The 23,233-nt window shown below is 47.7% G+C and overlaps 1 protein-coding gene across 3 annotated transcripts in view; it reads right to left on the reverse strand.

The window, feature by feature from the left end:
* CAPN5 (calpain 5) overlaps nt 1-23,233 on the reverse strand; it is a 58,510-nt gene that overhangs the window by 20,659 nt on the left and 14,618 nt on the right. The window contains exons 2-3 of one of the 3 annotated variants that reach the window (XM_051779909.1): nt 19,988-20,164; nt 1,222-1,353 (exon numbers count right to left, since the gene is read on the reverse strand). In XM_051779909.1, coding sequence (XP_051635869.1) covers nt 1,222-1,353; nt 19,988-20,149 — 294 coding nt within the window. In that variant the 5' untranslated portion in view covers nt 20,150-20,164. Of the gene's footprint in view, nt 1-1,221; nt 1,354-19,987; nt 20,334-23,233 lie in introns of those variants that run through there. The other 2 variants (XM_051779910.1, XM_051779911.1) reach the window with 2 other exon arrangements.

Below are 23,233 nucleotides of genomic sequence, written 5' to 3' on the forward strand. Positions count from 1 at the left end.
GCCATGAATGAAGACATTTTGATGTTCAGGAACAGAATCACAATTGCATGTGCAACCATATCAAGGACCAAGGGGCCCATTATTTCTGTCTCCAAGATCTCCATTTAGTAAGAAATTCTTTACTGTGAGGGTGGTGAGACCCAGGTTGCCCAGAGAAATTGTGAATGCTCCATCCCTGGGAAGTGTTCAAAGCCAGGTTGGACAGGACTTTGAGCAACCTGATCTAATGGAAGGTGTCCCTGCCTACAGCAGGGAGGTTGGAACTAAATGGTTATTAAGGTCTCTTCCAATCCATATAATTCTATGATTCTATAAAACAAACTTTTCTGAAAGAAAAGAGGAGACAGGTAAAAAAGAACCTCTGAGAGTTAAGGACATGGAAAATGAGAAGTCACAAACACCCGCAGCCAAACTGCCCTGGGAGGAAAAGCAATGCCATTGGCAAACTAAAATAATGAGGTGTCCAAAGGGACCCCACAACTGTATGGCTGGCATTTCCCAGGGTAGAGCTGGAAGTGAATGGTGAGGAGGGAGGACAACTTGCCTGGTCACCCTTGGGAGATGTCGATGCCAAGGAACAAGCTAAACAACCCTGCGCACCACCCCTCTAATGACAGCCCCAACAGTCACCACAATCACCACAGCCACCATGTGAGGAAGCCTTATGGGTTATCCAGAAGCCAAAACAGCTATCCTGTTCCTGCATGAAGAAAAACCTAGACTTTAACAGAAAATGGGGATGCTGCAAGAAATTCCTGAGCCTGGAATCCATGATCATCACAGGAAGCAGAGACTGGAAGTACCACAGCACACAGAGCAGATGCAAAGGTGTGGGGTGGAAGGAACTCTCTCAGATCTGTGGCAGTAGGAGGCTGTGGGTGAAGCAGGTGGTGCTGTCTGCACACACTGGCTGCCTTTTGCAGTAAAATCTAGGAAAAGGTGCTTGGGACTTCCTAGTTTCTTGCCCTACAATGAAGCACACCTGTACCAGAGTGTGAAGTCCCCTTGCCTTGGCTTTAACAGGGCTGACATCTTCTGTAGCTGAGGACATGGTGGAGATGAGCACAGACCTTCCAAGGATGTGGCACTGAGCATCTCTTTCCTCCAATACCTCCCTGGTTGCTCCCCAGGTCTGCAGCCCCTCACTCTGGTGCAGCTCCTTGGTGGTTTTCTGGCCCACAATACATTCCCATTGGATCCCATACGTGAAAGAACACTTACCTTCTGCCACAGAGACTCCCGAGATGCCAGGGAGGAACAGGCAGCCACGAACCAGCAGTTCCCAACCTGGCCCTGGTGTAAGTCATGGGAGCTGATCCCGTCCACAAAGAGATGTGGATCATTGCATATTTCCTGTAGGACAGAAGAAAAACAGACACACTAGCTAAGTGAGCAGACAGGGGAATCAGGAGCAGGGTTTCTTGTCAAAGGAAAATCACCCCCTCTCTTCCTCAGACTCTACGTAAACATGACCTGCAGATTTCTACTGGCTTTGTTCATCATGCTGGTGGTAGAAGGACACTAATCTGCCTTCTGCTGTCACCAGGACATGGGCAGTATCACTGCTCAAGGGACATCAGACCTACTTCCCATTCTGTATCAGTATCAGCACAGCTTTAATTATCCCTGGTGATATTGGGACACTTTCACACCATTTCAGCCCTATGCCACATCCCCTCTTCTAAGTCACCTCTTTCAGATCTCTCTACTCCGTGACTGCTTTATAAGCTTCTCCCTCTCTTATTTTGCTGTGCAGAGCATGAGAGCATGACCCAAAAACACTGCCTCCAATACTGAAACCTGTGGATCCATCCAAAAATAAAACCCTGCAGGAACAGGGCGGAGACAGGCATTTAATGATGAATTGCAGTGCCTAAATCAGACAGTTCCCCTAGGAAAGCTCAACTCAGATTGAGGTCTCAGCCATGGCTGCAAAAAGACTAGTGTCCTTACCCAGGAGGTCTGTCCTTCCAGATCCTAGCACAGCAGATGAAAAAAATTTGGTGCCAAAAGCTTTGCAGCTGGGCCAGGAGGATAAAATGCTCATTCTGCCACCAAAACCAGGATGGTGGATTGTGCACATGCACCATGAATGGAAAAATTTGGGTAGGAGGCAGCTAGGAGGTGAGCTCATGCCTCCAAGCACTCAGGCACTAAGCACATCAGCTTTCCTCTGCCCAGCTCCTGCCAGGCTGCCCTCCCTGCTTCGCACTGCCTCTTAGAGCCTGGCCAAGAAAGCACTTAAATAACAGAGGGTGTTAAGCAAGCTTCAGGTGACACACTACTCTTTTTTTAAAATATATTTTCTCCTGATCAGTCCTGCTTGGAAGGTCATGTCCAGCTGGAGGCTGAGAGCAGATGGGACAGACAAAGAGCTGAAAGAATCTTTTCCCCTCTGTTACTATGTTTAATTTGAAGAGGAAAAAGGAAAAGCAGATTATCTTTCTTCCCCCATATCTCCCAGTTTTTCAGTCTGGTTGCACCCAGAAAAGTATGTTCCCCCACAGACTTTGTATGTGAGGTCTTTTATTGCCTCTGCCTATAGAATCATAGAATGGTTTGGGTTGGAAGGAATCTTAAAGATCATCTAGTTCCAGTCCCTCTACTGTGGGCAGAGACACCTTCCACTAGATCAGGTTGCCCAGGGCCCCATCACAGGGAGGAAGAGGAATCATAAGCACCTCTGGCTTCTCACCTAGCTCAGCCAGCACTGTACACCTCAAAAATCACCCAAGGTCCATCCAGAAACAAACTGAGCAGGGTCAAACCCAAGGGAGAGGTCTAATCCCCTAATGTTGTCATTGCAGGAGGTTGGGATAAGCGCTAGGGGGAGACAAGCTGCCACCATCAAAGGCAGGAAACACCTGAGCTTCTCAGCATCACTGAGCGCAGACAGGGGTGGAACAGAAGCAGTGGGGTTTAGCTTCTGTTTCATACCACCGGGGAAGCACCCAGTAGCTGGGAATGTGTCTGTCCTGCCTGTTAGTGATGGGGATGTGTGCAAGGTCAGCTCTTTGCTGACCTGCTCTGGGGTGCAGAGGAACCATGTTTGCCTCATTTGAGGAATGCACCTGCCTCTTCTGCCCCTGGGTGAATCTGCAGATTACAAAAAAGGAGTCACTTGGTATTACACAGACAGGCAAGAACATGAAAGCATAAGAAACATTGAACAGTTTGGGTTGGAAGGGACCTTTAAAAGGCCATCTAGTCCAACCCCCTGCAATGAGTGGGAACATCAACTGGATCAGGTTGCTCAGAGCCCTATCCAACTTGACCTTGAATGTTTCTTTGGGATGGGCTACTGACCACCTCTCTGGGCAACTAGTACCACTGTTTTGCTACTCTCACTGTGAAAACCTTCTTCCTTATATTTAGTCTAAATCAACTCTCCTTCAGTTTAAAACCATTGCTCCTTGTCCTTTTGCAACAGACACTGATAAAAAGTTTGTCCTCATCTTTCTTATAAGCCCCCTTTAAGTGCTGAAAGGCTGCAGTAAGGTCTACCCTGAAAGGCAGAGAGGGGCTGCCACGCTTACCTGCAGAAGGACCACACAGCACACTCAAGACCTAGGACCGAGCTTGGTCCCAGTGGACTCCCAGTGATCCTAAGCACAGAATCACCAAATCAACGCAGTTATAAGGAACATCTGGATATCATCCAGTCCACCTCCCTCTATTCAAAGCAGGGTTGCCCAGGACAGCAGGTTGTACAGCAGGTTGCCCAGGACTGTGTTCAGTCAGGCTTTGAGTATCTCCAGGAATGGCGACTTTACAACTTCTCTTCTCCAGAGTGAAGATTCATAGAGCCAGTAAGCTTGGGAAAGACCCCTAAGATCATGGAATCCAACCATTAACCCAGCACTGCCAAATCTACCACTAAACCATGTCTCTGAGCACCATGTCTATACTTTTTTTGAACACTTCTAGGTATGTGATTCCACAGCTTCCATGAGCAGCCTATTTCAATGCTTGACCATCCTTTCAGTGAAGAAACTTTTCTTAATATCTGGTCCTTGCACAGGGGAAGGCAGCATTGCCTCCTTGTTCTAAGGCTGCAGAGCTGATTCCATCAGGGTAAGTCTCATCTGTGGGTCAGTCTCCCCAGCAAAACCTCCTGAGAAGGTTTGCCATATTCCTTAGACTGGAGCTTCCCAGTATTAAATTACTTGGATTCTTCAGACCCCACTGAAGCTACTAGGCTTCCACTCACACATTTTGGCCCTGGTCTAGACTGAGTGGCCCTCAATCCCCAGGGATGACACTCCTTGTGTGCTCTGCCTGTACTGAGGTGAGAGCAAAGGACCAAGGCACTGCTTCAGCAAGGCTGCAATTCTCCCTGGATTGCACGGAGCACAGTGGGGTGCTGGTGTGTGATGTAAAGCCTGCTCAGAGCCATGGAGCACCATGCCCACATGCAGAGGTGGGTGATGAAGATGAGATCAGTGAGAACTAGGTCAAAAAGCCAAGAGAAACTTTGGAACATTTAGTGTTTCTTTCCAAGGAGCTTGTTCTGCAGCCCGATGGAATTGCAGGGCCTGGGGTTTGCACGTGCAAAGGGAGGAGAGAAGCAGAGATGCTCTGATCAGAGAAGGTCATGACTATGGTTTCCTCCCCTCCCTCCCACGCAACAGACAGAAACCAGGTGAGCAATAATATTTACCCAGGTGGGTACTTGTCCAAAAAACAAACCTCACATCATCCTCCCAGCACCACGACCCTGAGAGAAGAGGGCGGCACACCAACGTGCGCACCCACGCACACCCTGGGGGCCTTTTGGGTTCGAGCATCAGCCACCACAGACCCAGCTCAAACTGCCTCGTTGCACTTGAGGCTTCACCAAACAGTGAGTCCGTTCCATTCCTTCATCTCATTACAGCCAGATTCTGTGTCCTGGCTGCTCCCAGTCTGGACACAGATGGAGAACAGCACGGAACAGTGCAGGGAAAGCCAAAAAGCTATGGCTGCAGGGAGGCTATGACTTTGATGTGTTGCTCTTAACTCTGCCTTGGCCAAGAGAGTCATTCATGTCTCTTTACCCTCCAGGAGAACCTGTCTTAGAGAATCCCAAGAATAATAGAATCATTTAGGTTGAAAAGACCTCTAAGATCGTCAAGTTCAACCATTAACCCAGCACTTCCGTGTTCACCACTAGACTATGCCCCCAAGTGCCATATCCACATGTTTTTTGAATGTTTCCAGGGATGGTTACTCCTAAGCACCATCAGAGATGATATGCCCTCCCTAAAAGTGCCTGCTGAAATGGCCACTGTGCTCCAGGCAGCAAAATACAACTTAGAGAAAGCCTGTGGGGATGGTTCTACGGAAACATACAGCCTGATAACACAGGGAGGGCCAAAATAGTGATTCAAATATCTGATGATTCATATCCTTCCTTCTGCAAGGGATGTGGGACAGAGGTGGAAATCAGGGCTGGGAGAGGACTTTGAGGTCCCTGTCGATGAGAGGCTGATTGCAGAGGTCTGGCTTATGGGAGCTCAGATCAGGCCAGTCTATTCCCTCCAGGTTCAGGTTATTGAAGTCCATTAAGGGGAAAAAAGACCCAATCAGTGCAATTATCTTGCACTTGCTGGTGTAATTTTGCTTCCCACCAAAAAGCACGTGGGATTTCCCTTTGCTCTCCCCAATGCACACAATTTTCTTGCAAATGCATTTAAACCAGAAAATATATTTCTTGTCTTCTCCAGCTAGACCAATTCCACACAGAGTAGTAAGGACAAAATCACCCTCTAATTGGCATTATAATTGGTGACTGTCTTATCATAAATGTTTCCAGTTCAGGTTTCTGAGATTTAGATTCACTGGGGATCTGGATCGCATCAAGCCAGCTGTGGGGAGAGAAAAAACTATGAGGGAGGAATAACCATGAGAGATACAACATCTGCTGCATGCCAGGACCATTTTTTGCTAACAAGATTTTGCAAGGAGCAGACTAGTCTAATTGCATTGCAGAGCCTGGCTGTTTCAGAACAATGCCTTCACTCAGACTTGCAAAATCAGCAAAATAATCTATTAGCATGGCTGTGCTTCCTCCCTCCCAGGCAACGGGGAACTGAGAGGATCCTGTCTTAAATGCACTCACACAGACAAGACAGCAAGAGACACCCAAGCATGGCGAGTAACGATGACACAAAGGTCCCCATGCTGCCCTGCTGCAGGTACCTTAACTGGGATGTTATTTTGCCAAAAGAGGAATTAAAAAAATTTGCACCAGGGTGACAGAGGGAAGGGACATGGGGTGAGTCTCAAATACCAGGAGGTCTGTGTTTTCAGAGAGATTATTATAGAATCACAGAATCATGGAAGGGCTTGGGTTGAAAGGGACCTTAAAGATCATCTAGTTCTGACCCCCTCTGCCATGGGCAAGGAACCTTCTACTAGACCAGATTGCTCAGAGCCCCATCCAGCCTGGCCTTGAAAACTTCCAGGGATGCAGTAGCCACAACGTCTCTGGGCAACCTGTGACAGTGTCTCACCACCCTCACTGTAAAAAATGGTGTCCTTATATCTATTATGAATTCATCCTTTTTCAGCTTAAAACCATTATCACTTGTCCTGTTGCTACAGACTCTACTAAAAATTATATCTTTGGTAGCTCAGCTTCACACACGTGAAAGGGTAGGTTTGGTTGGGAATACCTACACCCTACAGAACTGTTTGTGGGGGTTTGTACTGCCTCAGTCAGGCATCCCTATTGCTAATCCACCCACAGTATCTCAGTGTACACACATTTGTATTGTTATCAGCTTCCACGCCGTGCACAGGGGGACACTCCACCCACAGCAAACAGGACTTGCTTGTAAAGGAAGGCATCAGAAAACCACATTCCCACGAACAACTTGATTCATCTTGTATACCACAGCATCATGCCGTGCCATTTATTTTGGCACCGGGAAGAGCAGAATGGTGGCAAACAAGATCTAAAGGTCAATCTGCAGGATGTTGACAGGTCCCTCTGCAGTTTTATCTTCCGGGTATCCAAAGTACAAAGGTTACCGAAGAGGTCTCAGATAAAGCAGTGAGAAGTGGAAAGACATAAGGCACTGAGAGAGTACTGCACTTCCCCATGAGCAGATGGAGAGGGATAGGAAGGAAACTGACACAAGTGCAGAGACCCCAGACCCACCATTCCTGTTCCTCCCATACACACTCTCCAGCAATGCACTCACCATTGCTCAGCCAGGACTTCTTCAGTCCCTGCCCAGCCAAGACTGATGCAGAGGCTAACAGAGCCTGGCTTTTAGCATCACCACACATCCGGACACAGCTCTGCCCCGACCACCTTTCCCACACTGAGTAGTTTTTATGTGTTGGGTTGCAGAGCCACTAAGAAAAAAATTACTCCCTGAATCCCAAAAGCCCTGAGATCTGCAGATCTCAGTGCCAAAGCAGGAAAGTCTTCACATGCCTCACTGACAAACTAGAGTGTGGGATGCTCAGAGCATTGAGATGATGTGCCAAAGGTTACCCCATCCAGAAGCAGAAGTAGTCCCTCTTGGTCTCAAGTCCCAGTGCAGCCTGGTCACCACATGAGCCATCCTTCCTTTAGAAATGATGTCACCTGGCTCCTTTTCATGTTGCATCCCCTGAGCCAGCCTGACCCTTACGAGTCACACAACTACAGACTTGAGAAGTGGAGAGGACATTGAGCAAATGCAGCTTTCAGAGATGGTTCCATGTGGATCTCCTTCCCTTAAATGCCATGTAGGCATGGGCTTTAGTGAGCTACACCAGAGAGGTAGAGGAGGAGAAAAAAAATAAGCTCCCATGGCTGTTTTAACTTTAACACCCTATGACAGATATACCTCTTTGATTCACCACAGTGTGGCTGGCCACCTTCTCCCAAGTCCCGCCACTCTCCATCATATCCCAGTCTTGAGCTCTCCTACAGATCTCTTTTGAACAGTGCTAATGACTTGCAGGGGGAAGAACGACCCTGGTTTGGCAGCATCGTGGGCTAAAAATACATCCATGCTCCAAAGCCTGTCCTCTCACCATGGCCTACTGTGCTCTCAGTTGCTGCAGTGCTTCTAGTTGTGGGGTTTAACATCAACCAGAGGAACTGCTTTGGCTTGAAACTATATGCACCGGGCCCCAAACTTGGAGGTTCAGTCATGTTGGTACAAGTGAGCAACCATGACCCACAGGGATGAGCCATGAGGATGTTCCCCATGTTGTACCACTTTTGAGCCATCAGTCCCCACCCTGAATGACATGCTGGTGGGTATGTGCTGGTGGAAAGGGAGGAACCTATTCAAGTAAGCCCTGCTGTGAGAAACCCCAGTATTTTGGAAGGAATGGTCCAAACCCACCCGTTCACCATAGAACTAATGTGAAATCCTGGAGCAAGCTTATGTGGCCATGAGCTCAGCTGCACCATATCTGCCTCCAAGCAATATAATTTAGCAGCTGAATACTACCCTGCCTGAATCCGAAATCCTGTGTCTCACTGAAAGATAATCTTCTAAAACAGGATTTAGGAATCTTAATTGTGCAGGACTATTTTGTTGGTTTTGTTTGTTTGTTTTTAATTATCATAACAGTCAAGTTATTGATGGGAAAAGAAAGAAAATGAAGCTGCGAAGGAAAACTACCTCCACACTCCACTGTGCCACTCAGATCAAAACCTCCTAACTACTTTTCCATGGGGACACCTCCCACACCCCTTTGAGCCATACTGTCCCAGGATGAGGAACTACCCTTTGGTTTGTGATTGTGTCACATTCGGAGCACAGCAGCACCTCCCTCTAAGAACAGGACTTGACCCCACCACAATCTAAATTAATCCCTGACTATGCAATGATGATGAAGAATGAGGTTATCATGAGTTTAAGCCATTTAAAGAAGTGCCTTCCAGCCCACGCCTATTCTAGTTATTCCTACACTGGGTGTAGCCTTACAAACAGAGAAACCTCTTTATGAGAAAACCACCCTCTAAAAATGTGGACTCATGATCTTCTGCTAACTGGGAGAAGGGACATTAATTCCTTTGTAACTCTGTCAGTAGCATTTGCAGCAGATCGCAGTCAATACTGAACCATCCATGATCACTCTCCATTAAGGTGGTTTGTTCACCCTTTTCCTTGTTGGAGGGGAATTGGGAGGAATGCTGAGCAGTGGTTTCTTCCCAAAGACCCAGAAATATTAATGATGTGGGATGCCTTGTTTTGTCTCTCTGTGAACATACAGACCACCCCCCGAGTTGCAGTTTCTTGCCTTGTTGGTCAACACAGCTCCCGCTGGCCCCAGCTATTCAGGCCCTTCACTAGGACACAGACACTGAGGTGCTGGAGTGTGCCCAGAGAAAGGCAACAGAGCTGGCGAATGGTCTGGAGCACAGGCCGGATGAGGAGCAGCTTGAGGGAGCTCAGGGTGTTCAGCCTGGAGAAAAGCAGGCTCAGGAGGACCTTACCACTCTCTACAACTACCTGCAAGGAGGTTGTACCCAGATGGGGGTTGGTCTCTTCTCCCAAGTAACAAGTGATAGGAAAAGAGGAAATCGCCTCAGGATGCACTGGGGGAGGTGTAGATTGACTATTATGAAAATTTTTTCCCCCAAAGGGTGCCCAGGGAAGTGGTGGAGTCCCCATCCCTGGAAGAATTCAAAAGACATGCAGATGGGGCACTTGGAGACATGGCTTAGGCGTGGACCTTGCAGTGTTAGGTTAATGGTCGGACTTGATGATCCTAGAGGACTTTTCCAACCTAAATGATTCTATGATTCTATCACCCAAATGGGACAGATGTTTCAGCTCACCCTTGCTGACCTGATTTCCTTTTGTGAGAATCCGAGCAAGCCACCACCAGCCTCAAGGAGTCGTGCTGGCTTCTCCCTGTCCCCCAGGGCCTGGTAACAGTGGCTGAAGCACCAATCTCCTCTGGGGCACCTGAGAATCCAGAGCCAAAAAGAGGGTGAAGCCAGAACTCTTGGCAAACTCCTGTGAGAGCACCATCCTGGGGTGCTTGTTTTGCCTGTACTTTCTATGACAAAGAACAGTCTGAAAGGAACACGTTGGTGGGTTTTCATAGGACATAAACATCCAGATGAGGATGTGAAGGGGTCAACAGATCACACAGCTTGGCCCTGTGCTGTGCAGGTTTGGTCCTGGCGAGCTCAACTACCAAGCGCCTGTGCTGGGTGCCAGGGCAGTGCCAACAACTCAAAGTTCTGTCCTTTCTCAAGGATGCTTTGCACTTCCCTCCACTTCTTCCAGTGCCCCAGTTCAAGACTGTCTTGTCCATAGGGGTGCTTGGGGCAGAGCAGGGAGCTGAGCCCTGTGTCCCTACAACTGCACACGGCAGCGGGACAGGATGCACGCTGGGGAGAGACGGCCATGAGCATGGGTAGTACAGTTGAGCAGGGCAGCACCATCCCGAGGAATTAATTCCCCCATCACACAGTGTTTGAGCACACACAGGTCTAAATGATTGCATTGGGTTAAGTACCTTCACTTAGGACAGAAATCCCACCTTACCATGTTTCCCTGCTCGGCATACTTCAGTCTGCCTCTTAAACAGGTTTGTAATCTTTGCAGAGCTTTTGGGGCAGTATTTGCACAGTCCCTGTTAAATTATATATATCAGAGGAGAAACAATGCCATTCTGCTCACTGCCAAATTGTGTTGGGGATTTTATTTAAAAAAGGGACGACTTAGAGAATTTTAATGTTCTGTACAAATAATTCAGATGGTGTCAAGTTGTTTGGCAGCAAGAGAAGGACAAGCCCTTGCCCTGGGGTGTTTGCAAAGACAGACGTTCACTGCATTTATTCATCCACAGTCAACCCATTGATACTCCTGGACTGGACAGGAGTCCAGGCTGTGCTGAGCAAGCAAGAAGGAAAGGTGATGGAGAGAGGGGTGGCCCCTGTTTCTCTACAGGTGTAGGTATCCCTCTGCCCCAACCACATGTGCATTGCAGGGTTACTATAGAGAATAACAGAATCACAGAAAAAAATTGAGTTGGAAAGCACTTTTAAAGATCATCTAGTCCAACCACCCTGAAATGAGCAGGGACATCTTCAACAAGATACATTTAAAGAGATTGGAAATACAGAAGCAAGAGAGTATGCCCAAAGTTTCAAGGGGTGTATGTTGAAGCTAAGTAATTCAATCCCCCCAAAAAAATTGCAAATCCTAAGGTGGGGACTGGACTTTAGAGCAAGTGATCCATAGCCACAGTGGATTTTCCTCTCCTGGAAAAACAAAACTAGATCATGCTTAGAGGAAGCAAGTCAAGTTTAGTTCAATGGGGAGTTAATTCAAGGAAGTGCTGTGAACTCGTTACACAGAAATCAGACAATGCATGGTGAAGTGTTCCTTCTGGCTTCAGATTTGACAGACCAAGGAAATGGCTCCATTTCTGCTCCACAGGCAGGGTCAGTCTGGCTGTCATTCTCCCACCAGCACTTCCTTCTATTTGCTTTTTTCTTTAACCCCTTCTTGCAGAAGCTGGACTCGGCCCTCAGTTTTACTGCACTTCATGTTTTATTTTCCTTCTGCAAGAGGCAGTACCATGCCTGATGGAGTCTTTGCAAGAGCATGGGCAAAAGACACTTCCTCCAGCAGGACTGAGCTTGCCCTTAACACAGGCAAATCACCCCAAAACCCCATCCTCTCTCAGAGGCCAAAAATTAGAGCTCACAGGTGGTGCAGAAACTCCCAGCTCACACCAAGATTAAAAGCCTTGGCTGATCCAGAGTGTCAGTCGAGCTCTGGGGCTGCTAACATAAGGACATGGACTTGATAGAGCAAGTCCAGACCACAAAGATGATCAGAGGGCTGGAGCACCTTTGCTATGGAGACAGACTGAGAGAGCTGGGGTTGTTCAGCCTGGAGAAGAGAAGGCTCTGGAGAGACCTTAGAGCTCCTTCCAGTGCCTAGAGAAGATCCAAGAGAGATGGAGACGGACTTTGACAACGGTGTGGAGTGACAGGGCAAGGGGGAATGGCTTTAAAATGAAAGAGATCAGGTTTAGGTTTGATACTAGAAAGAAGCTCTTTCCTGCAAAGGTGGTGATGCACTGGCACAGGTTACCCAGAGAAGCTGTGGATGCCCCATCCCCAGGCCAGGTTTGATAGGGCTTTGAGTCTCCAGGAATACATTCAGTGCAGTAGCTTGGGGTGCAGCTGCAGTGCAAGGTACAGGTTGAGCTCTGGGCAGTTGGAGCCCAAGCTGGAGATAAGAGGTGAACAGTTGACTCTGAGCATAACAAAGGGCCCGGGGACCTGTGGCCCAGACAGATGACAGGGCAGGAGCCAAGGACTCCAGACTTTCAACCCTTTAGACTGTGAGGGTATAAAAACACAGGGTTTCCTTTGTTCAGGATACCTCCTTGGAGGCACCCACCTCGAGGCATTATTCTATTACTGCAACATGATTAAATTATTTTAAGGATCCAGATGTCTGAGATAGTCTCTGCTATGGGAAACCTGTGGTGGAGGCAGTAAGGAAACCTGGTCTGACTGTGTGAGTGTGGTGAACGTAGGGAGTCAAGCGGGGCACCCATTGGCTCATTGGAGCCACCCGCTAAGAAGGGATTTCAGTCCCAGCTCAGGGGTTTCAAGTGTGACTGACAGAGTGGCTGCTGGATAGTCAGACAGGAAAGTTTCCTTAACATTGAGTAACTGAGTCTAGTGGAAGGTGTCTCTGCCCACGGTAGGGAAGTTGGACCGAGGGAATCTTGAAAGCAAACCACTCTGTGATTCCATGATAACTAGCTCTGACTGTAGAATGTGCCCCTCCAGCACCCCAGAGCCCATTCTGGGAGGATTTGCACCATTCCCTCCCAAGGAGCTCAGAAAGCAGTGGATGGATCCTATGGGCTCCTTTCTGTAACACCCTCTGCTATTGTTCTGCTCTTCCCCATTACCAATACAGTAATTTCTTGACAATGACATGCAGTTGCACTTAGAAGCACACAATGAATCTAATCTATGTTAGATTCTGTTTACTGTAGCTTTTGCTTTTAAGGCCATGCCCTTCTGATGCCAAGGACAGAGCAGACTGGCTGGCAATTTCTTATCAAAGGCTGCAATGAGCCACACTCAATGTTGGGCAACTTATCAACCCCTGTCCTCACTGGAACTAAGGGGAGAGTGTGTTTGCCTGGCACTGTGGGGCCATGGCCCTGGGAGGATCCACCAAGTCCTGTTGGAATGCAGCCAGGGGTCAGCAGTACATCTAATGAGAGTAGAGACCCTTTAAAATAAGAAAAATAATAACAAAAAATTTCTTGTTTATCTTGAGAGATGGGGGGGGAGCCTACAAATGGCTTAAAAATGTAAAAACAAGGTCAATTCCAAGATTGCATTAAATGATGACCAAATCCCTTCCTGGCAAGGAGCAACCAGACTGGCAATCAGCTCCAGTTTTACTGAAAACAGCAGATAAACTAACAGGCGAGTGGTTTATAAATTCTTAAGCTGAGAAATGCAAAAGTCTGGAAGGATTTCAACTCCTTTGATGGACCACAGACAGATGAAAGTCTATTCAGAGGAGATGATCCCTCAGTCAATCCAGCAGCACAGAGGAGCCCCAGCATCAGTGCTAACCCCAAGCATTTTTTGGGCAGGACTAAAACTGAGACAGGCCAAGGCACTGCAAAAAGCTGAGCAAAGACATCCCTGGAGTGCAGAGGTTAGTATTTTAGTCTTTCTGCTGGAAAACCTCCAAATAGGACACCAGAAGGTTTTTGCACCCAATGACCATTGCTAGTTTAATTGCCTCCACGGTGAGCTTCAAGTGAGTTCTCAGAGCAAAGAACTGCAAGAACTTATCCTCTGTCTTCCCCATTATCTTTACTATTGTGTTTTTGCCAGCTTCCCAGCCCGTACTGTCCTCTGGGGAAAAGACCTTTTAATGCAGAAACTTGAGGGCAGGGAAGTGCTGCTCCTGCTTTTAGTGAATTAGTTCACTGACTCCTTTCCCCTTCCAGGAAATCCTCATGGGGATTGATTGTATAATCCTCATTCAGCAAGCAAAAAGAGCTAAGTGCTTAATAATGTAAAGAAAAGTAGAGCTAAGAGATACTCTCCCTTCCTGCAGCACCTCCTCCAAACACAACAGCATCTAATTGAGGATACAATGGACATAATGCATCCTGCATGATAGGACAAGGGGGAATGGTTTTAAGCTGAATTAGGACAGATTTAGATTAGATATTAGGAAGAAATTCTTTATTGTGAGGGTGGTGAGGCACTGGAACAGGCTGCACTGAGAAGCTGTGGCTGCCCCATCCCTTGAAGTGTTCAAGGCCAGATTAGATGGGGCTCTGAGCAACCTGGTCTAGTGGAAGATGTCTGTGCCCATGGCAGTGTGGGTTGGGACTAGAGGATATTTAAAATCCCTTCCAACCCAAACCATTCTGTGATTCTATAAATTAACAAAGCCCCTGTACACAAGTCAGGACAGATACATGCCAGGACAGCAGGGAAATGGCTATTAAAAAGTCCTATTTTCTTGGTTTCTAAAACAAGATTCCTCTTGTCTGTCCATAAAAAAGCCCCAGGGCTGTGACTGAGAACATCCCTCCTCAGTGTCACAGTAGGGCTGAAAATGCCATGGCCCTACTGCCCTAAGTCCTCCTGCTTCCCACAACCATCTCCAAAATACCTGGCCTGTCTGTCTCCCCCAAAACTCTGCTGACTCTAAGGCTTTCCCCTCCAAATGACATTGCCTTCATCCAGATAAAATAATATTACCCTTTAGCAAGAATGTACCTTTATGCTCTTTAATCAGTGACAACTTCCCTTGACAATTAATTCCTGCAGAGATAATCTGGTGCTTGCAAGCAAATATTGGAGACAGATAAAAATACTGAGAAACAGGTATGGAGGGCAAAATGCCTCCCCTGAAGATGGGAGGGTGTAGACTTCATCCAAGAGTTTCTCTGGTGGTTTCAATCAGCCAGGTTTGAACTCACAGTGCAGAGATTCAGCTCAGGTTCAACCATCACCACACCTCACCTTGAGCCACCCAGTCACCGTGACAACAGCCTGCCTGGAAACCCTCATGCTTTGTCACAGCTTCTCTTTACAGCACCTTTGGCACAGCTTGATGCTGAGTTCCCACCTGGTCCCCTCCAAGCGTCTTTGGGATCTCATGTCACAACCACTCAGCATCTTAGGGATGACCATAAGGTGCTTCTGCAAGGTCCTGCAGCACACTGCTGTGGACAGGAATACACTCAGCACACAGCAGCCCACCCGCCTCCCAGAACACAGAGGAAAAAAATTTCTCCAGATTCAACCTTGCTCCCCAGGAAGAGCTAAAGGACAACAGCATGTGGCTCATGTGGTTCAACATCACACTTGTGCCTGAGGTAAGCCTCCCACCAGGCTTCAATTGCTTCCCACAGGTGTACATTGATGCCCAAATTTGTCCTGGCTGGTGACCAGTCCCAGCAGTAGGTCGTAGCTTGATGGGCTGAACCTAAACCAAGTGGCCCCCCTTGATGCAGAGAGAAAGCAAGCCCTGGATAAGGCCCAGGGGTACTAAAGACCCTAACTGAACTCTGTACCAATCTCATGGCAACACTGGAAGCATCCTGTATCCAAGGAGAGAGTTTGGGACAGTGATGATTAGAAGAGATTAACTCTTTTCCCACTGGGTAGATGAGTCTCTTCCACACCTTAGACCATCACTGTTTTTTCCACAGGGGATCAGCAGACACAGCAGGTGCTCCAGATCTCCCTTATTTCTGGCACCACTGTGCATCTCATCCAGCTCCATCTCCTTGTATCCATGCCACCCCTCTCTAATTACCCACCTTCCAAACACCCAGATCAGCTGACCCAATGTACAGACCAAACCTCCTGCTTCCAATGGTGCACTGCCAGCATTCCTGTCCTAAAAAGGGAGGGCAAAACTCTGAGCTTGAGGATCAGGTTGAGATTTCCACTGGGAGTGGTACTACTTGCCTGAATACAGATCTCCCTCTCCTTCACATAGCAGCAGGTAGAGCACGAGGGAAAGGAGTTTCAAGCAAGGTGTTGGGATTTGGGCTTAGTCCAAAAAGCTCTGTTTCATTTCTAATGCAATAGCTGAGTGCTGCTGCCAAAAGGAGCCGCTGATGCTGACTTAGTGAGCTCCAAAATCTGTTTTGGCTCAGCAACCAGAAGCCATTCTTGTTTTTAAGTGGATTCACTAAAACAAGGCTCTTCAGGACCCCCTTCCCAGCTCAGGCTGATGCTGTGGCTTCCTTCCCTCCAAAACACCCCAGTAATTAGCTTTCTGGCTTCTCTGTGTTGCATCACGAAGACGTCCAGCAAACAACCACCAAAGCCAAAACCTGATTAGAGGGCTCAAACAGCTGCTCCCTCTGCAAAGATCTGGCATCCAGAGCAGGGCAGGAGGCCAGAGAAAGCAGGGAGGGAGGGAGGACACCCCGCTGGAAAGAATAAGGCTGAGCCCATTCCAGGAAAGGCTGCAGTGCTGGATGCAGGAAGAAGTTGAAGCAAAACAGCCTGACCAGGGAAGGGATCAGAGCTGTTCCTCAGCCTCTTCTTTTCCCCTCTGCCCAGGAAAACCTCAAACAAAAGGAAGAGCACTGAAGAGATAGGGAGTTTTTTTGGTTTATTGGGTTTTTTTCCACCAAAGCAGCCTCAGGCTTTGGGAGTACATGGAGGAGCAGAAAGGATGAGGGAAGGATGGTTGGGAAGAAAGGGATGCATACACAAGGGATGGATTGTTTAGATCCATACTAGTACCACGTAAGTATATGGAAATGAGATCCTGCCTATGCCAAAGCACATTCCCAGCATCCCAGTGAGTTCACTACAGTTACTTTTCACATGGAAGCCTGAAAAATCATAGAATGGTTTGGGTTGGAAAGGATCTTAAAGATCATCTAGTTCCAATGTCCCTGCTGTAGGCAGGGACACCTTCCAGTAGACCAGGTTTCTCAAAGCCCCATCCAGCCTGGCCTTGAACACTTCCAGGGATGGGGCATCCATAACTTCTCTGGGCAAAACTTATCACCTATGTCTCACTTCTTTCCACAGATCACAAGTGACAACTTTTCCAAGAAAGCAAGTGGTTGTTTTTAATAGCTGACAGCTTTTATTTCCACTCTCCACCCACTCTTTTCTCACAGCAAAGCCAGAGACACGATGAGCTCTTATGTTTTAGCAGACAGTTTGTGCTGAAACTCTCCAAAACAAGCTATGGCCATGCATGGCCTTGAGAGATAGAAGTGTGTACACACCATCCTCTCCCTGCAGAGCGTCTCCCTGGGACTGGAGACTCCATTTCTGGGTCAGGAAATCCCCAAAACAGTGTGTGCCAAATGCAGGGAGTATCACTGCTTGTTTTTTTCTGAACAAGAATTTACTGTGATTGCCTAAGAGAAGATTTGCTGGTTGTAATAGAAAGCAGATGCTGTAGGGACTTAGTGTAGTTTAATAACTGCATTGTGCCCTTAGCACACAAGCAGAACAGTTGATTTATACTTCATGGACATTTTGGACCCTACTGAATCCTGCATTAAATTGGAAAAGCTGATGGTGCTTCCCAGCTTTCTTGCAGACAGAAAATTGGTGAGATATCAAGATTCCTGATACCCAGAGGTACTACTTTTGCTTTCCTGCAGAAGATGCTGGGACTTTTTTCTGGGCTCTCTGCCTTAGAGAACCAGTATGAATTCAGGTACAATAGGGTCCAGCAACTAAAAATGTCACTTTGCATTGTCTGGCTGGCAGAAAGCAGTTCTCCTGTGAAATTCAGTTACTTTTGCTGAGATGAAAAGCTGAGAGAAAGAACCTGGAGAAACGCTTTAGAGAAAGACACTTCTGGGAAACTTCAGCAGTAAACAGAGCAGGTGTGAACTCAATTTATTTTTTTTTTTAATGGTGATTTTGTGGTCAAGACAGCTGGGCAGGTCTGATCAAACAATCCTACCAAAGAGCATCATCAGTGAGTCTGCTACTGCTCAGCATGTATGCCTTCTGGTGCCAAAATCGCTGGGCAAGTTCCCTTTGTCTGGTGCAGAGGCAGCAAAACAGGGATCACCTACATGGCTAGTTATGCACACAGGACCTTGCTGGCATGTGGGACCCACTTCCAGCCTCTGTTCCCACTGCAAGCCCATGCCAGAAAGAGCCTCTGCTCAACCATCCTCTGCTGATTGCTTTAACTTTAAGGGTCCTTTCCTACCCAAACTGTTCTACGATGCTATGAAACTGTAGAGCTGGGTGGTTGCAAGAAGCTTGAATTCATTCCGTGCTTCAGCAGGGATGGGTTTGGACTAGGTGAGCACGACACCTTACAGGTGAAGAACATAAGGTCCAGAAAGCTTTCTTGGAAAGACCTCATGCTCTACAGAGCAAGGCAGCAAAGGATGATACCTGACTGAAGACCAAGAGCTACAAGTGAGATGAAAGCCAGAAAAGCAGATAAAGAAAAGCTCTGAGATGCTCAGCAGAAGACAAGCAAAGTTTGACTCTCTACAACTGGATCCAACCATCTGTCATTACACATAGGAGTGAATTAATGTATGTGTCCCTGAATGTAAACCAATTCATGTCACAAATACATCCTTACCTTTTAGTCCCAGAGAAAATTATTTAGAAATTCTCAGGCATCACCTGTCTGCTGTGTAAATGGGATGTGGAAGGCATGTTCATGCCCCTCACAGTCAGAGCAAAACATGGTGGGCCCTGACTTCAGAAGGCAGCTGTGCACAGAGCATCTTTCTCCTGCAGCAGACAAGGGAATAAACTAAAACACACACAGGGCTTTCCACAAAATCTGTGACCAGGCAGAGCTGGTGCGGAAGAGCCAAAGGCAGAGCAGAGGGAAGTGAGATCTCCTTCCACAAGGAGCCCAGTGGGATGCTGGGGGGCTCAGCCCCTCTGGCCACATAGAAAGAGTCAGTTCAGCTCCATCCCTCCGTTCACACAAAGCCTTTCTGTTCACACCCCCCCAAGACTGCCCTGGCTCAGACAGACACAGCTCTGTCTTGCTGAAGGCCAGCTGATTTTCCAGGCTGTCAGCGGGGGCGAAGATGATGACGGCAGCTCAGGCAACCCTACAATGCTGAAATGCCACCAAGCTGTGTGTGGAACAGCACGGGCTGGGCAGAGAGGGCTGCTTCTCCCCACAGGCAAGGAAGGAAACCCATATGTGTTAGATGCTGGGCTACTGCCACTCCCCAACCAGTTATTGTTGCTCCCTGTGATTCCTTGTACTTCATGGCAGTCAGAGCACTGGTCTCATCGTCAGCCCCAAGGAGAATGCCATACCAGGACATACAAATTCCCCACAGTGCCCTTAAGTCCTGATGTGCATCCTTTGGGCAGGCACTGAGGATAGCAGAAAAGGGACTGGCAATGTTAGCCCCAGCCTCCCACAACCTGCCTCCGTGACAGATACAGCAGCATGGAGGAGATGCAGAGTGCTTTTTCCAGAGGATGTGGGTTTTGAACGTGAGTGGAAGGATGGGTATGACCACCCACTTCCCCAAAGACCCCCAAACCACCTCACCTACCCAAAGCTTATCTTCTTTTGTCTTTCCAAATGGACCACCAAGAGTATTCTAATGGAAGGTATCCCTGCCCATGGCAGGAGGGTTTGAACTAGATGATTTTTAAGATACCTTTCAACACAAATCATTCTGTGATTCAGAGATAACACTTTGTCTTGCTGGACCCACCAGCCTTCACAGGAGTACCCAATACCAACCTGGCTGCAAACTATCTCTCTGGTTTATGCATGTGGCAACTGAGTCACTGAGAAGCCTCCCTTGCTCTTCGACCTCACTGTGGGCAGAAAAGCCTGGACCTGAGTTCAGCAGGTCTCTCTGGCACCCCAGAGGCTCACAATATCAGGTCTGGGCAAACAAACCCAGCTGGGGAGAAATGTTGACTGGGGCTTGATGCCTTGGCGAAGGATGCACGGTGCACTTTTAGGAATGCCTGAGAGCAGAGGTGGTAGAAAGCAGCGTTGAAGGGCAAGGGGATGGATGCACTTACTTTTGGTCGCTTCCACTGGATGCCCTGAATCCTTGACTTGTAGAAGAGCGAGTCGTCATTGGCAGGGAAGAGTGGGTCCTCAAAGAGCTGCTTCCGCCGCTGACACTCCTTCTTCAGGGAGGCGTAGCGCTGGTTCTCGTATGGCTTCACCGATGAAAACATTCTTCCCCACTAGCTCTGGAGGACAGGCAGAGCGGGAATGAGATGGGGAGGGTCTGACCAGGAACACTCTGTCCTTTTCTGAAGCATCTGAGTGGCAGGACCAAGACACTGTGGGTGAAGACAGCCACCTCTAAGCCCAAGTGTACCTTACTGACACCCTGGACATGGGACTACCATTTCTCACAGAATCACAGAGTATTCTGAGTTGGAAGGGACCCACATGGATCATCGAGTCCACCTCTTAACAGAATGGCCCATATAGGGATCAAAGCCATGACCTTGATATTTAATCACCACTATGTTCTAACCAACTGAGTTAACGTCCCCCAAGTTGGCCAAATACCACCAACACAGGCATAGTAGTAGATGTTAACTGGTGTCCTTCTTCTTGGTGAATTTGTAACTCTTTCGGGAAAAACACAGCTCTCAGAGGCCAAGGAGGAAAAGACACCCCCTGTAAGATGGGTGTGCACAGGTTTATGGGGGCTAAGCCCTACCCGGAGCTCCCCCACCACGCAGCCTCGAATCACAGACGTGTGTTCCATAATTTTGTCAGAGACACAAATTTCTCAGCAGACTTTATCAGATCTGATTTTAATTAAAAAAAGGTCTCCTAGCAGAACACCACGTGTTTCTGGATTAATTATTCTTTCTTGACAAGTGCCTTGCTTCCAGGGCAGAGACACGAATTTAGCAATCCACATGACAGCAGGAAACCACTGCCCAAATGTCCCCCCTCCATCGCTGCTCCACCACCTCTGCTCTTTGGGCACTAGGTATCAGCCCTCAGGTCCTCATCTCTCCACCCTGCAGTGCGAGTCACCTTGTCCCCATGGCAGGCACAAGGAAAAGGGGAGTTCTGCATTGTCCCTCTACTCATTTACAGACTGTTTCCAAAGCTCCTTCCCTAAACTTTCTCTGTATTTATAACAGCCATGTACAATCCTTACCTATCCCCAAAATGGGATGTTCTCTTTCAAATGTTGACCACTAGTGACCTTAGTCTAGAAACATCTAGTATGGTTTCCTAAAGAAATGGGAATTTATGTGCCACATAACCGTAGAATTACAGAATTGTTTAGGTTGGAAGAGACCTTTAAGGTACCTAGTCCACTTGTTAACCCAGCCCTGCCAAGTCCACCACTAAACCATGTCCCTAAGTGACATAATCCCAACTGTAGTCTCCAACATAGTAAAACTCAGGGTGCCCCATCCAGTGGGTGGATGCATCCAGCAAGCTGATCTCTCATTATTCCTAGTGAGACATATAAAAACCATATGCTTATTGTGGTATTATCACTTGTGGTGGGATAATGAAGTTGTGATAATGGTTAATTGGAAGCAGCTAATTTGTAAAGAGTCAAAATCCCAGGGATTATATAATCACATACAGTTGGGCATCAATTTAGGATGCCAGCATCCCTAAATTGAGCCCTTGTTAATGAATCACTAGGATTAGCTGAAGAAAAGTAGGTATTTGAGAGCTAAACTAATGTTCATTCTGATCACAGGAGTGCTCCAAGAGCATCACCCACTCAGCCAGGCTTCTCTCCTCTGGGAGAGACAAAACCACATCACTTCTGCAAAGCTGAAGAGTAAAGCACAGGTTTTAATTGACAGCATTTATCAGCCTGATTACCAGCACAAGTGCTTATCACTCAGAGCTTAAGTGAACCCAAAATAATCCCCTTGTTTGCTGCTCCACAGGTCTCTGCTACTGAGGATCAGCTGCTAAAGCAGCTTGGGGGGTGCTTTGTGCCAGTCAGCCACCTTTCTCCAAATCACCCAGCACGTCCCAGCCTCAGGCCATGAGATGCAGCCACTGCAAATAACTGTAAAAAGGGGTAATTAAGTCTTTAATTAAAAATAATCTGAACTGCAAGAGAAGCACCACTGCACAGGATGGGCTGGGGCAACAGGTAGATGCATCTCCCAGGAGGAGATCATAGACATTGGATAGCCAACAAACCACCAAGAACATTTAATGATGATCCTCCAAGATTGTTGATTTGAGATTTATAGTTTATAATATCTTAGCTTGCAGGCCAGAGACAGGGAGAGCGGCTCTGTTTCCAGCACAAGTGCTCTCTTTGGAAACCAAGGCTAGGACCTGGCCTGCATAGGGCCAGTTACACAGGTATTAATTCACACAGGAGCCTCTGAAGGCAGCTCAGTGATGCACTGAGGTGCTGCGGTATAAAGGGTTTATAGTGATGCTTCTGGTATTTTCTCCTTGGCATCAGCACCAGATGCTTTTTAGCATCTCAGATGCTACAAAGAGACCCACATGCATCATCTGCCCTCAGAAAAGCCGTAAAAACAAATGGCCTGATATCAAAACCTGAATAACAAACTAGATTTACTCCTTGTAGAAAAGCTGACAGCCTCATTGAGCAGTCAGGGAATGCACCCAGTAGTCCAATCCACCTTGCTAAGAGGGCCAGGGAAGGAGCTGGCCTTCAGATCTTCAGCAGAGGAAAGGGTGAAGGACGAGGGACACATACCCCCAGGGAGGTCATGGGGACATCTTGGCACTGACCAAGCTACTTTTGAGTGACAATCAGGCAGGACTTTCACAGTGACAACGATTCACTGCTACAGAGAGACACAGAGAAAGCAGCAGTGCTGGGAAGGGATGGTTGGCAACTGCCTTCTGCAGGAATACAACAGGCTGAGAGAGTAGAAGGATGCTGTTAGCTGACATGCAAGATGAATTGCTTGGACGGGTGCATGAGCTGGGCTGACATATGTGAAAGGATATTTCCATTGGAAGTTGAGCAGAAAGAACCAGTGAGATTTAGGAAGTGAGCCTGGAAAGGCAGGGAGGAGGGAGGTCTGGTGCCTTTGTGAAAGCCATGCTCAAGTTAAGGCAGGAGTTTTGGGTTTGATGTAGGAGATGCTGGATGCTGCTCTGCAGCCCATACCATGGCCAAGGGCTGACACTTGGCTACTCATTCATAAAATTACTGCTACACCCTGCAGCTTGGAGCTATGCTTTCCAGTGATCCTTGCAACACTGACTTTCACAAGACACCCTCAGAAGCGTCCATTCGTATGAGAACAAGACTGTGGTCATCTCAGACA

This window comes from Manacus candei, unplaced genomic scaffold (genome assembly GCF_025592945.1).
Source record: "Manacus candei isolate 608988 ecotype Guabito, Panama unplaced genomic scaffold, ASM2559294v1 h1tg000014l, whole genome shotgun sequence".
In the NCBI taxonomy this organism is placed as follows: Eukaryota; Metazoa; Chordata; class Aves; order Passeriformes; family Pipridae; genus Manacus; species Manacus candei.